Below are 15,608 nucleotides of genomic sequence, written 5' to 3' on the forward strand. Positions count from 1 at the left end.
CCAACTGCCATAGCGGATTCGAACCCGTGTCCCCAGAACGTTATCTGGGTCTCTGGATTAACAGTCCAGCAATAATACCATTATATCATTGCCTCCCCTTGCCATCCCGTCTACTCTAGACATGCTGACCATCCTGGTGCAGGCCCTCAGCTGCTGTGATGCTCCGATGCTGTCACCACCGCTTTCTCATTTGATTTTAAGAAAGTTAAAAAGAGAAGAACAAGAAAAGGTTAAAAAAAAGAGCAGTGGATGGTAAGGGCAAGCCCCTGGGCTGAACCTGGACATTGCCTACTCCACCACTGCCATCTTGGAAGCATCATCAACTGAGCTCCAACCATTACCTCAAAATGCCAATTCCTGACAGCCATAAACCAATACATATAATTCCAGTAAACAAGTCCTCATAGTTACTCAGTCTATCAGAACTTGACTGTTTGTTTTTGTTTTAAGACAGGCAAATTCCAGTTAATTTTATAAACAGAGGTCCAAAATGACCTTCCAGTAATCTTTTAGTTGAAAGAAAAATCTCTAGGTATCTCCTCCTCTTTTAGATAAGCTAATTTTCTCAAGCTTGTAACTATGAGTCCTCGAAGTTTATCCAAATTGGAAGCAATTTCATAACACTTCACATTTTCATAGCACTTTACATTTGTGTTTATCGGTATGAATCTTGGTAGAAACTTGAAAATAAGCTATCAAATATACTTTGATCATAATTTCACAGTTGTACCTAAAGTAGCAAGTCTAGGTCATCTTGAAATTTGAAAATGTTTCTGAACGAGGGGGGACTGTGTAATTTAAAAAGAAATGGTCTGGGTAATGAAATACAATTTCTGCAGCTTCTCATCATAGCTCAGCAGCCTGGCCTTGCTTTCAGTGGCATATAAACAGCACCATCTACTTGTTAACTTACATTTGACCATAAACTAGGCTTTGGCATTGAACATTACAGCTAAGAGAACCATTTTAGTGCAGCACTTTTACAAAGGATCTAGAATTTTCACAAACTGATCAAGCAACTGTAACTTTTTAACAGATTGCAAAATTCTTATTCTAGCTTACAGTGTTTACACCAAATATATGGAATATTAGTTATTATATTAGTAATATAAATTCAAATATATCCTTTCATAGCTGTAGTAGAGCCTGTTAGTTGATGATTAGTTCTCTCAGGGCAGTGACTTCAAAGGAATTTACATAACTGATTAAAAATTTAATAGTATCTTAGGTTTGTTTAGTATATCCTCATCAGTGGTGTGGCCCTTTGGTCTTTCACCTGTAAATTCTATGTCTGATACTACCGCTCTCACTGACACCTGAAGAAGGAGCAAGACTCAGAATGCTTGTGTTTTCAAATAAACCAGTTGGACTATAACCTGGTGTCAAGTGATTTCTGACCTAGATCCTCAGGAGTTGTAATATTTGTAGAATTGTTCAACTTTCACTAAATGGATATTTCTCTGATTTGTATTGTCACCAGTACTGGCCTTTGAGTTGATCACAGAAAGCAGGGAGTGAAGAAGTCCTTTAGCTTTTGCTATTACTAATCCATTTGCTTCCTCAGTATCTGGTGCCCTGCTAAGCAGCTGCTGAAAATCAGTTTATTTGTGTATTGCTAAGTCTGGCTTCATTATCTTCCTAAGGAGGATGATTAGAACTTTTTCATGTTGAATATGAGTAATTCTTCGAACATGTATTATTGAAAATGAAAGATCAAAGTTTCTTGGGGCTGACTCAGTTGACTGGTTTCAAGTTTTTTGATAAAATGGTAATTTCAGTTCAAATAATTTTGTTCATTTCACGTTTGTTTCCTGAACCTGCATCAATCAGTAATCAGGCCAGTGCAGCCATTTTGGGGTTTTATTTTTACCTTTCTCAACCAAAAAAAGGCCTGTGGCATTAATGTCGCAAGGTAGAAGTTCAAATTGATAATCCAAGTTTTACCATTATTGTGATTAGCGAGATCTGCCAATGACTATCCCAAACCTGTGCGAATTCTTCTGTATTTGATCTGTATATTCCTCAGTCCCTTTTAATCTTGCAGTCATTACTTGTTCAAAATAAGCCATAAAATTGGGATAACAAAGTGTGAATCTGGAGGAACACAGCAGGTCAGGCAGCATCAGAGGAGCAGGAAAGCTGACGTCTTGGTTTGGAACCCTTCTTCAGAAATTTCTTCATTTCTGAAGAAGGGTCCTGACCCAAAACATCAGCCTTCCTGCTCCTCTGATGCTGCCTGACCTGCTGTGTTCCTCCAGCTCCACACTGTGTTTTCGCTGACTCCAGCATCAGCAATTATTACTATCTCTGAAAAAATTGGGAAAGTTTAGTTTCTATTCCATATTCCAAATAATGTATGTATATCTCTAAATTGCCAGATCCGAGAATGATACCTGACTTTAGTAATTTCTTCCTTCTATGCCATACATCTCTATGAGCAACAGTTCTTTGCTTGACTAAGACAGTGCATAAATAGTCTTGCTTTTTTCAACCAAGAGCTCAGTGAGTTTTATTATTCAACCTGAGAGTGGAGGGTGGAGAGGTGCTTGAAAGAGTTGGATAGTTGTGACAATAAGATGTTTCCTATTGAGCATTAACATCAGAGCTAGGACCTTTTTGAAGTGAAAGCAACAGAAATTTTAGCAACACTATTATTCAGCAAAATGACAGGACCAGCACTGCCAATGTGAGTGACAGACTAGTGAAAATGAAGCTGAAATTTGGAAAACCGCCTGGCAAGAGTGTTAAGAGGTCAGTTGCTTCCAAAGGCAGGATTGTCAGGAAAATACTTTGGAGAAAGAGATGAAAACATACTTTTAAACCCACTTTCTCTCGTCAGTATACTTGTGGGCATTCTTATAGTTCCATTGGCTACAAATCTGACCTTATCAACAACTGCATAAGTACAGCCCAAGCCACTTGTACAAGCTTAATGCTATAATAGACCACATCAAAGCCATCCTATATAGAATAATGCTTATCCTGATCAGATCATTCGTCATTATAAATCACACACTCTCATAAATCGCCCTGAGACTATCACTTCTGCTCCCAAAATTTGCCCTACCTCAATTTATCCTAGAAGAGAAAAGTCTGTCAAATGTTTGAGGAACAGGCGAAGTGAGCTGTTACATTCTGCTTATATAACAAAGTGTGGAGCTGGATGAACACAGCAGGCCAAGAAACCCCCTGAAGAAGGGTCTTGGCCCGAAACGTCAGCCTTCCTGCTCCTCTGATGCTGCTTGGCCTGCTGTGTTCATCCAGCTCTACATTTTGTTATCTCAGATTCTCCAGCATCTGCAGTTCCCGTTATCTCTGTTACATTCTGCTACTATGGTTTTAGCCACTAACAGGTTGCTGCCATCAAGTTGAAAAGATGTTCTGTCTTTCACACAACTTACTAAGGTGGTATTTAGTTTTCAGTTTTTTGCTGTGATTCAAAGGGCTGAATGGCCTATTCTACTCTTGCTTTCTCAGTTTTAACGCACAGACTCCTGTTCTTTGCAGACAGAACGAATGTGTGCACACACTGCAATGTTTGAAGTCAACAAAAAAGTGAGAGTCATTGTCTAACTTGTTTCCCACGCCAATGATTTGACCAACTGAAATAACCTACATGGTTTGAAATTTAAGAACATCTTGGCAGTTAATAATTGGGCATCATTACCAAGCGCATTGTCTATGGTAATGCCTCTATCAGATACAGTTCTTTATCTAACCAATCTGCACTCTTTTCTCATACAATTTCTTTTCCTCTTTGGCATTTCTTGTAAATTGATGAATGCAAGACAAAGGGTTTTGCCAAATGCATTTCTTCACCAATAACTGAACTTAACTGTAATGCCGACAACAAGGTGTAGAGCTGGATGAACACAGCAGGCCAAGCAGCATCAGAGGAGCAGGAAAGCTGACGTTTCAGGTCTAGGCTTTCCTGCTGCTCTGATGCCGCTTGGCCTGCTGTGATCATCCAGCTCTACACCTTGTTAACTCAGATTATCCAACATCAGCAGGTCCTACTATTTCTTAACTATAATGGCCACAAGGATGGGTAGAGGGGCTTGGGATGGCGTGGAGTGTGTGACCTGGAGTAGTCATGGATGAGGCATGGGGAGTAATAGGATGGGTCATGGGGTGAGAAGTGGAGGGATATTTTTTGTCTCATTCTCCTGTTGAAATCAAAGAAGACAGCAGAGGGAGTTTCCAAGCTGAGAATTTCCTCTTCTCCAGCCACAAATCGGTTGAGCAGCTGATACAGCAGATTGAAGATAATAAAATGTGAGGCTGGATGAACACAGCAGGCCAAGCAGCATCTCAGGAGCACAAAAGCTGACGTTTCGGGCCTAGACCCTTCATCAGAGAGGGGGATGGGGAGAGGGAACTGGAATAAATAGGGAGAGAGGGGGAGGCGGACCGAAGATGGAGAGTAAAGAAGATAGGTGGAGAGAGTGTAGGTGGGGAGGTAGGGATTGAACTTGGCTTACTACTTTTGGCTTGCTAGGTGTTCATTTGTGTATGGGTTCGGTGTGGCATTATTTAAAACAGAGAGGTCGGCCTTCTTCAAAAGTACTACAATATTGGTTTACAAAGGGATATCCAGCAATTGTACCTGTCCTTCTCTGTTAATAAGAGGCTGAGATTTCTCCCTGGTGGCACATGTATCAACCCATGGGCATTATTAAACCCTCTGTACTATCATTAACTTTACAAAGTTAATCACTGTCCAGGGTGGAAACTTTTAGTCGGTGCACCCCAGCAGTGCTACCACAGAATTACAATCTTCCTGCCTTCTTTCAACGAAATAGTTGTTGTATCAAGCTAATAAGTTGCTTTGGTAACCTCTTTTGTTTTTGCAGATATGACATTTGCATTTATAAGAACAAGCCCTGTGGAACTCTAGGTAAGTTATCATAACTTGTAATTTAGGTTTTGAACATTCAGCGTAATCCCACTTCTTTAGCAACAGTCCTGTTTTTATTTGTTCTCAGGATAAAAAAGACTGTATTAGAGTGCTTTATCAACACCATAAATTATATTACAGACAGCCCCATGCATTAAAGAGGAGACTCAACATGATCTTCACTTGAATACATTTTTTTCAATGAGCCATCCAACTTTTCTTCAAATTATTTGGACTGAATACAGCCAAATGAACACAGTCTGGTAGAGACTGATGAAGAACATTCTTTAAGTTGGACTTGCAAAATGCCACTGATACATCTTGGAAAATTTATGCACACTGTATATATTCAGATGGCAAGATCTCCCGGCAGTTTGATTATTGTGGCCAAAAATATCAACTCAGACCTGAGCCCAGATCTTTGAAAGAACTTTGTTGCCAATGACATTAATAACAGTAACAAATCTTACTAAATTAACTCAAAAGATAGACATTTTTAAATATTTAATCTTGTTATGATGAAATGTGCAATTTGTGCTTATGATAGAAATGTACAAACCAGACTGACTGGGTGACGCATGCAGTTATAATGTACAAATCAGCCAGCCATTTTTGGCAAAGCAGAGATACCATGTGAATTGTAAATCACCATATTGCTGGCTAATTTCTGCTGCAGAACTCTTAGCTTCACAAAAGTGGCTTCTCATACTTGACGTCTTCACAATCTCATGTTACAAGCTCACTAAACTCAGCACAGCAAGTTATGTCCTGTAATTAGTAATACGAGATGCAAAGATTAGCCTGCCCACCTGATCTTCATGATTACAGTACCATAGCTACACTTTTGGGGGCCTTTTTTGGTGCATTTGTAGCGTCCCTATCTTTGGACCAGGGGCCCTGGTTTCAAGTCCAGTCTGTCCCAAATGCGTGTATTAACATCTCTGAACAGGTCCATTAGAAAATATCTGTCTATACTTTTCGTGCCGGACTCTTCTTCTTAATGCTGCAGCTTGCTGTACAAACAAAAAGGGCACAGGCAATATTGTTTGATGATCGCTTTGGCTTGATCAACAGTGCAGGAGAATATATCAAGAACATCACCAGTTATGCTCAAAAATGAGGGATCGCCTGAGTGAAGTGACAACTCCAGACTATTTACATGTCAGGCAGTGGAAGCAGCAGGCAATGGACTGGGTTAAGTGAATCCACAACCAATGGATCAGATCTAAACTTTACAGTCCTGCCATATCCAGTTGTGAATTGTGTTAGACAATTAAATAACTAAGCAGGAGGTGAAGCCTTTGTGATTATCCCCATCCGCAATGAATGAGGAGTCCAGGACATCAAGTAAAAGCCGTAGCTGAAGTATTTACACCCATCTTAGAGCAGAAATGGCGACTGGATATTTCATTCCCACCTCCACCTGAAGTCCCAGTATCACAGATGCCTATTTTCAACTAATTCAATTAATTCCACATGATATTCAGAAGTGGCTGAACAACTGGATGATACAAAGTCAATGGACATTACAATTTTCTGGCAAAAGAAGTGAAGATGTGCTCCTGAACTAACCATGAACCTAACCAAGCTGTTCTAGTATACAGCTACAACACTAATGTCTCAACAAAGTGGAAAATTACACACATATGCTCTTTGCACAAAAAGCAGATAAAATCCAACCTAGACAATTAGCAGCCTGTCCATTTACTCTCAATTGTCAGAAAAATGGTGGAAGTGGTTGCCTACAGTGCTATCAAGAGGCTTTTGCAATTGAATACACTGCACACTGATGCAAAGTATGGGTTTTGCTAGGGCAATAAAAGAGAGCAAAGCTAAACAGGTCGAGGACAGAAACGCCTGCATACCCTGAGTGTTACAGAGGAGATGGTTCTGTGTATCATGTGGCCAACTGGAACAATGATGGGTGGGACCCTTGTCAGCCTATGGAATCCTGTCTGCATGTACAGGAAAACTCACTCCACAGCTAATCTGAAGGAATAGTTCTATTTGACCTGATGTATTTCCCAAGAGTCAGTGTCACCACATTAACACCAGGCTTTACCGTTGTTGTCTACATGTTTTCTTCTGTTTTTGCAAGGAAGAATATTGCAGTCAGGATGGCTGTTGATATTGTTTTGATGACATTAAATCAATTTTCAAGGCGCCGATAGCATCACCTTTCTTTTCAAGCTGATCTTCCATGTGCTACTGACAGCTGAATTGCTGATGCCTACGTTTGACTGTACCTTTCCTTTTCTGAGTTAAATGACCAATTCTCTTGCAGGTCTAGCTCCAGTAGGGGGTATGTGTGAACCAGAGAGAAGCTGCAGTATCAATGAGGACATAGGCTTGGCAACTGCATTTACAATCGCTCATGAAATTGGACACAAGTAAGAGAAATGTTACTATCATAAGTAGTATCTTCTTCCTGTGAAATGTAAATCCAGACTTGTAACTAATTTCGAGTATCATTTTGTTTCGTTCTACCAATTTTCAATTCTATGCATTACCTCCTGCAAACTAAACCATGAAAAATCAGCCTTTATAAATAGTCAAGCTTAGCTTGTTAAACCATGTTTCAAAATAATTCTTAGTTATTTATTGGTTCACTATTTTCATACCTGCGCAAGAAATTCTATAACTACTCAAACTGTTCATTGGTATATCTGCAACATTTCATTTTCCACTATAAAACACTGATCTAATTTACCATCATTTCTTTATTTTTTCTTCAGATGTGGACATAGCATTAGTTGCCCATCCAGAATTGCCTTGAGCTCAGTAGCTTGCTACACCATTTGAGAGGATAGATAAAGGTCAACTTATTTGTTGTGTGTCTAAAGTCATGTATAGGCGAGAAGAAATAAGAATGTCAGATTTCTTGACAATCTGATGGTTCACGGTCACTATTACTGATTTTCAGTTTTACATTTAATAATGAACTGAATTTGAATTCTACCAGCTGTCATGTACAATTGTAATCCGTGTCCACAGACTATTGCCCTGAATTTCCAATTTAATCCAACAATATTACCACTCTACCACCATCTCACCTTGCTGAAGTAGACTTTACTCTTCGCTAAACCAGGATAAGTGCAGTCCTGTTTCCTGTCCAGTACTCAGTTTCAAAGGCCAACCGAGTGGTAGGCTTGTGTCTGGCATGTGTATAGATTCAAAGAGGTAGGAAACTCACAGAAGCCCCAATCAAGGCTAACGCAGTGTTGACCTAAAACGTCAACTTACCTGCTCCTCAGATGCTGCCTGTCCAGCTGTGTTCCTCCAGCTCCACACTGTGTTATCTCAGACTCCAGTATCTGCAGTTCTTACTATATCTGAGTGAGTTATAACCCCACTGCGAAGCCTCTTCTAGGGATGCCCACTTTGAAGAAGCCCCAATCAAGACTAATTTCTGTGCCAGACAGCCACTTGATTGGCATTCATCAGTGAAAATTTGCATAGACGTTTCCAATGCTTGCTTTCTCAGCTTCATTTACTTCACTTGACCAAAAAAGGTAAAAATATTCTTATGTACTCTGTGTGATGTGTGGCAGATGATGCTCCTGAACTAGATTGATATCAGCAAGGACTTTCATTTAATAACCCTTTTATGATTTCAAGACATTTCAATGATATTTACAGCCATTTTTGTTATGGTTCTGAGGGGGTTAACGTTTATATCCATTTTACTGATGTCACAAACTGGCTGTGGGTGGAGAGAAGCAAGGAGTTTTTAGAGGGAGCAGATACATCTGTACTGTTTCTGTAAGGTTCTAGTAATTATGCTTGACCAAATGCAGTTATACCACATTTTAGCGCCAGGGACCCCGGTTCAATTCCAGCCTCGAGTGCTTGTCTGTGTGGAGTTTGCACGTTCTCCCCATGTCTGCGTGGGTTTCCTCCGGGTGCTCCGGTTTCCTCCCATAGTCCAAAGATGTGCAGACTAGGTCGGTTGGCCATGCTAAGTTTCCCGTAGTGTTCAGGGGTGTGTGGGTTATAGGGCGATAGGTCTGGGTGGGATGCTTCAAGGGGTGGTGTGGACTTGTTGGGCCGAAGGGCCTGTTTCCATGCTGTAGGGGATCTAATCTAATTGCTACCATGCAATTACCATGCTTGTTACCTAAGGACGGTACCTGTTCCTCTACCACTAATCAAAGGATGGTCTCAAGACAAAGGGCAATTGGTGGCAGCAAACTACCTCTAACAGCCCAGATCCGTACCATGTACTGGTATTCATGGCACCTACCATAAGGTGCCACGAGTGGTCATCTGGAAAAATATTACATAAAGGCCCAGTGGTTGGCACTGCAGCCTCACAGCGCCAGAAACCTGGGTTCGATTCCAGCCTTGGGCGACTATCTGTGTGGAGTTTGCACATTCTCCCCATGTCTGCGTGGGTTTCCTCCGGGTGCTCCGGTTTCCTCCCCAGTCCAAAGATGTGCAAGTTAGGTGGATTGGCCGTGCTAAGTTTCCTGTAGTGTTCACAGATATGTAGATCAAGTGGATTAGCTGTGGGAAATGCAGAGTTACAAGGATAGAGTAGGGACGTGACTCTGGGTGAAATGTTCTTCAGAGATTTGGTGTGGACTTATTGGACTGAATGACCTGTTTCTACACTGTAGAATTTCTATCGAAATGAAGTGATTATGAAGCTTAGTCCCAAATGTCATGTGGGGCCATGTAGCAGCTAATTTACAAATATCAAAGTCCCACAAATAGTAATGAGATACTTCATCAGATAATCTATTGATGAAAAGATGCATATTAAATTATTGGCCTGAATAACTGGGGAAACTGCCCAGTTCACTATTTTCGCTTTTACTTCCACCCGACAAAGTGGACAGAGTTTGTTTAATGTCACCCTGGACGGGCCAGGACTCCTTCATTACAGTATCAAAGTGATAATGTACATTTAGCTGTTCAAATATCTGGCACGATCTTGCACCCATTTCAAGCCAAGGCTAAAGTCCCTCAAGATACCTCCCCTAGTCAATCAGCAGACAGGAAGGTAAGTTCTGTAGCACTGAGTTTTTATGCAGCAACGAAACAGAATATACATGTCCTCCTGTATCCAAGAGTATGTCTGTTGTATTGTCCTCTTTCTTCGTGCAGCACATATAGAACATTATGCCAAAAGGACGCACATCCTCCAAAGAGAGATGGTGTAACACTAGAGGCCCCCACCTCATTCCAGTTATTTCAACCCGTAACACATTGCTATTGCAACAGGAAATCTCACTATTTGTATCAGCAGTTTATTTGCCAATTTTCGGTCTACCTCTTTAAATTGGTCAGCTATTTTGTTGCAAGTTTATGAAAGCCCCAACACCTGTTTAATTGAGAACTTGCAGTCTTCAAAAGTGTGGGAATCCTATATGCATACAATTTAAATATTTTGCATTTCTGAAGCTCTGTATGGTACCTTGTGTCTGTTTCAGATAAATGAGCAAAATAGCCAGTGTATCAAACTCCACCCTTTTTCTATTGTTCCCAAGAAATAGGGGTGACAGCATATAATAAGGGTGACAGCATATTAGCGGAAAAATATAATTAAGAAGCATTTGTAACTAAATGTCCCAAAGCACATTGTCTTGTTTTATTTGACTTTTCTTTCTTTCAGTTTTGGAATGAATCATGATGGAGTTGGAAACTCCTGTGGTCCGAGAGGTCAGGAAACAGCAAAGTTGATGGCTGCCCATATCACTGTGAAAACGAACCCTTTCATCTGGTCAACGTGCAGCAGGGATTACATCACCAGCTTCTTGGAGTAAGAAGTTAGAAAATATTATAAAATATAAGAACAGCAAGTAACTGGGTGTCTGTCGGTGTCTATGCTGTGACCAGGTTTAGACAAAGCAGCTAACTGACCAGAGATAGTAGAAACTGCCGATGCTGGAGAACCTGATAGAACAAAGTGTGGAGCTGGATGAACACAGCAGGCCAACCAGCATCAGAGGAGCAGGAACAAGAAGGGTCTAGCTTTCCTGCTTTTCTGCTCCTCTGATGCTGTTTGGCCTGCTGTGTTCATCCAGCTCTACACCTTGTTGTAACTGACCAGCATGTTTTTAAAATAGTGCTTAAGTCTTGTTTTACATAAAAACTACAGTTTGAAATCAATTCTGAACGTGGATTCAGAGTCTTGAAATGTCGTAAAATTAGAGTGTTGCAATGATTTACGTTGCAGCTGAAGGCCCAAGTATTTTGTTTGCAGTCCTTTAGATCAACACTAGATAGCTGTGCTGGTCTGAATTTTCAGAGGTTGCAGATCATTGCAACTTATTGACACATTTAAAGGCATTGAATAATGGATAATGATGGGATAGTGTAGGGGGAGGGGCTTAGGTTAGCACACAGGTCGGCGCAACATCTAGGGCTGAAGGGCCTGCTCTACGCTGTATTGTTCTCTGTTCTATGAATGATGATGTTGCCCTCAGGAGACAGGACTGAGTTCGTAAATAAGGTGAAACGCTGCAAAAAGCTAAATATAAAACATTATCATTCACCCAAAGCAAGTAACAAGGAAAACCAAACTCTTTCTAATGCAAAGAATACAAGCTATCTCCTGCACGTCACAAATTCTTCACTGAAAAGATTTAACTAAATTTTATAAATAACCTGAGTTGGACTACAGTTTTAATATTCACAAATAAATCCACCAGGTGCATAAAACGTGTTTTAATGGGGTATTGATTTTTTTAATGAGTAAATGATTTCAGACTTCTTTGTAAGTTATAAAGATTTGGTAGCTGGCTGTACTAAACCTCCAGATGAAACCTCTCAGATTCATCAATTGTCCATTTGCAATAGCTAATTGATCCAGGTTTTTTTAATATCTGAAGAGCGTGCATGATTGTGCCATCATGGCTTTGTCCATTTTAAGTAACAGAATCAATCTAATGTATGTGAGAATCTGAATATTCACATTAACCTTCTTCATGAATAGGTTTATACATTCAATACAGACCTGGAATCATCTTCTCTGCATGTGATTGATGGGCTGTGATCTGCTGTGTTTGCTGTTAAGATGCACTCTTGAATACCTCTTTAAGATATATTCATTCATTGTATGAAGCATTAAAAGCAACAAGTCCATGTTTCCATTTCATAACCTCAAAGGAAATCTGTAAAATAGACAATAAGTTTGCCAAGTAATTTTAGAAATTTAAATGTTCAGTTCTGTAATCAGCTTTACTTGAGTACGTCAAAAGTTTGATAATCGCATTAAACATTTAATATTGGACATTTGCAACTACAGTCCAGTGAAATATCCCCAAAACCATTGAAGATAAATGAATGATGTTATTTTATCTGTTTCATTTCATTATATGCATTACTGAGCAATGCAAAACATATTGTTCTTAGATCACTTTGGAAATCTAGAAAACCTTTAATCCTTTCAGCTTCATAGTTAGTTTCACTTTATCTTCATGGGAAAAACATTCATACTTACAAGAAGCATTCCTTGATTTAAACAGTTTGAACTGTTTAACAGCAATGTTTCGTGTATGCACACACCCCTTCAATGAGAGGCTACAGCAAAAAGATTCAATAAGTTCTAACGGTCAGAGTAGAAATAAAAAAAAGGAACAGGCTAAATAGAAAGACATTTAGTTTCTGCAGATCTCGTAAATGTGGGTTTCTCAGAGGGCCTGCTTAATTTACCAAAATTAACCCCTTATAAAGTTTAAATCTGTTTCCTGGCTGGAACCAACTAGCTTGAGATATTGTCTGATGGTGGCGTACAGTATTGAATCTCAGTAGTTGAGAGATTTGACTGGAGGAGGATTTAGGAAATGAGGAGAAGGCTAGGTGGGTGGGAATTGAACTTTCAGGCACCATCCAATCACGAGTGTGAAAGCACTGTTGCTTGAAACTTTTTGGTGAGTGAGTGGATGGAAGGGGAACCGGGAGGAGCACTTCTGCTTCTCTTGGTTCATTATCAGTACCAGAAAAGTATTTACCTGTTCAATCTAGTCATTCTCATCTCCTGTCAGATGTTAGGTTAAGTCTGGAACAAAGATAAAATATAGATATGCAGTTTCTTTGAAACATTTCGGTGCTTATCCTGCTGTTAGGCAGATCAATCATCCACTCTACTAAGTCTGTCCCCATTAAACGAAGTGGAAATGTTGAATTTTATTTCTCAATATTTTTAAATGCCAAGGTCTCCTCTCCCACTCCATTCATCCATCATTTTGTTACTTTAATAGTTTATGAAAACAAGGTAAATTATTTGGATTACAAAGCTACAGAATTCACACTGCAGAGATGTTACACCAAAATGGAAAAAAAATATCAGGCACGTTGTCAGAAGTGCTTCAGTCTTGGTATATGAAAATGTCACTGAAACATTACTGTGTTTGTTATGGGACAGTTTTCACACTGAGACAAAAAAGAGTGGCAGAGAATGGTTAACATGTTTAAGGCCCTTTCTTGCCAACCAGTCTTTCAAAGCTTTATACAATGCTTAAATAAAATCAATTTAAACATTTTATTCATTTAACAGTTATTCATTTTAACAGGTACAAGGGTCATTGAAAATGTAGGAAATTGATTTTCACATGGAGTTTTATTCTCACAACTTTTTTTAAAACTCTGGATTACTGTGGGTTTAATTTCCTGGATTATGCATATTTTTAGAACATTGATAAATTTGGTTTCCTTCCATAATAAAAATTCTTTCTTTTCTGTCAGTTCAGGACATGGTAGATGTCTCATCAATGCACCTCCAAAGCAGGAGTTCTTTTACCCAACTGTGGCCCCAGGCCAGGTGTATGATGCTGATGAACAGTGCCGTTTCCAATATGGAGTCAAATCTCGCCAGTGTAAATATGGGGTAGAGAGTCTTCCTGCTTTATTACTTTGAGAAATATTGGTACATTTTTGATGGGAAGGAGTTTTGATCTTTTTTGTCATAGATGATACTATTGAAAAAGGTACTCATGCCTCTATGCTAGTAGGCCATGCTACAATTGGGAGCATGTTTATTTCCTTCATCTAAGGATAATGCTATGCTTATGATAAAAATCCATTGCATATCAAAGCAACACTGCCAAAGCTAAGAGATAGCAAGAACTGCAGGAGCAGGAAAATTGCCTGAACTAATTTATTTTTAATCTCTTAAAAGCTGCGTGAAAGATTTTAGCTTCAAGATCATCATAGAGTCACAACAACACAGAAGGAGACTATTCAGACAAATGAGGCCATGTACCACCCAATCAGTTCCGTTCCTCCTTTCTATTCCACTGGCCTGGAAAGTTATCACATACAAGATATCCATCCAATTTCCTTTCAAAATAATCCATTATCAACACTTCATTTTATATTGATCATGTGCTAACTGTCACAAAGTGCATTGGTGATTTTCAACATAGTATAAAACTGTACAAAGAAAGCTACCCCTTTCAGAAATGAGGGGCAGAATTAATACTGCCTCCTGAGGTGAGTTTGTGGCAGGATGTATTTGATTATTGTGACCTTGTCAGTTTGGCCTTTAACCTGATTAAGCCTAATGAAGGAAGACCTATGGACAGCAATTCTGCTGTATTACCAAATCAGGCCTTTGGATGAGAACCACACTGGTTCTCCAACCTATGAGTGAGAGCTCAGTTACCAAAATTAAATTTGTCCCAGGATGGCCTCTTTGTATGGGCTACAATGGAAAGTGCCTAATTAAAGGCCTCATTCCAACACCATCTGTCTTCAACCAACAGAGAGTGGGACAAGGAGACCAGTTTGCTTATGAACTCCAGGGGCAGGGAGATTCCCCATTCAAAGTTGCTTAGTGTCTGACCAAGGGATCTAACATCAGGCTGCTGAAATCCACCCCCCAACCATCTGTCAACTAGCCCCTCATGACCACGTTCCACTCTCACTCACCTGTGGTATCAGCAATCCCAGACCTCTCCTTAGGTGCTTTATCAGCAACAATCACTGCTCCTTTCCAACTGGCAGTTGTGGAGAGCTGCCAGCTTCTGATTAGCTGGCAGAGGCCAGCAGCTCTTGGCAGATAGTTTTTTTTTATCACCATAGCCCTAAATCTAAGGGAAGGCCTGATACATACAGACATTTAATTCCACTTGGCCTTCTGCAATGTTGATGATGTGAGACTCACATTGGTTCTCCAATCTTTGGGTGAGAACTCAGTCACCAAACTAAATTAGTCTCAAGATGATCTTATAGTATGGGCTACAATGGATAGTCATTATACAATGCACTGAAATGTGGAAAATGGTTCTAGAAAATTACAGGTTTCCATTGGACCATCACTATTCCAGAACTCTGAGAGCAGTGTACAAGGTCTCTGCTACTTTACACCTTATTTGGTTGGCTGAATTTGAAGTCCAGGTGAAGACTGTAAATTAATGATCAATAGCAATGAAACAAGTAACAGAACTACCAAGCAGGCAAAATTCTTAATACCTAACAAAATAACAAAAGAAGTTCAGCAAGGCCTTACAAAAAGCAAGCCAAGCAATAAAGTTTATTTCTAGAGGGATAAAATTAAGAAGCAGGGAAGTTATGCTAAGTCTCTGTCAAACTTTGTTCAGACCCCAAGGGGAGGACTATAAGCAGATCTAGTGACCAAAAAATAAAAAGGAGAGGATGCAGAGAAATCTACAAGGATGATGCTGGAAATCTGAGGGAATACTTATCATTGACCTTGTGTGGCAGCTACCCAGACCAGAAGTGGAAATAGCATCAGGGATCCAAG

General features: G+C 39.8%; 1 protein-coding gene across 1 annotated transcript in view; it reads left to right on the forward strand.

Annotated features, from left to right (window-relative positions):
• adamts10 (ADAM metallopeptidase with thrombospondin type 1 motif, 10) overlaps nt 1–15,608 on the forward strand; it is a 171,252-nt gene that overhangs the window by 90,460 nt on the left and 65,184 nt on the right. Inside the window, exons 8-11 of the mRNA XM_048559937.1 lie at nt 4,854–4,897; nt 7,182–7,287; nt 10,515–10,661; nt 13,589–13,730. Of these exons, the coding sequence (XP_048415894.1) occupies nt 4,854–4,897; nt 7,182–7,287; nt 10,515–10,661; nt 13,589–13,730 (439 nt within the window). The remainder of the gene's footprint in view (nt 1–4,853; nt 4,898–7,181; nt 7,288–10,514; nt 10,662–13,588; nt 13,731–15,608) is intronic.

The sequence above is a fragment of the Stegostoma tigrinum genome, chromosome 30 (assembly GCF_030684315.1).
Source record: "Stegostoma tigrinum isolate sSteTig4 chromosome 30, sSteTig4.hap1, whole genome shotgun sequence".
NCBI classification, from domain to species: Eukaryota; Metazoa; Chordata; class Chondrichthyes; order Orectolobiformes; family Stegostomatidae; genus Stegostoma; species Stegostoma tigrinum.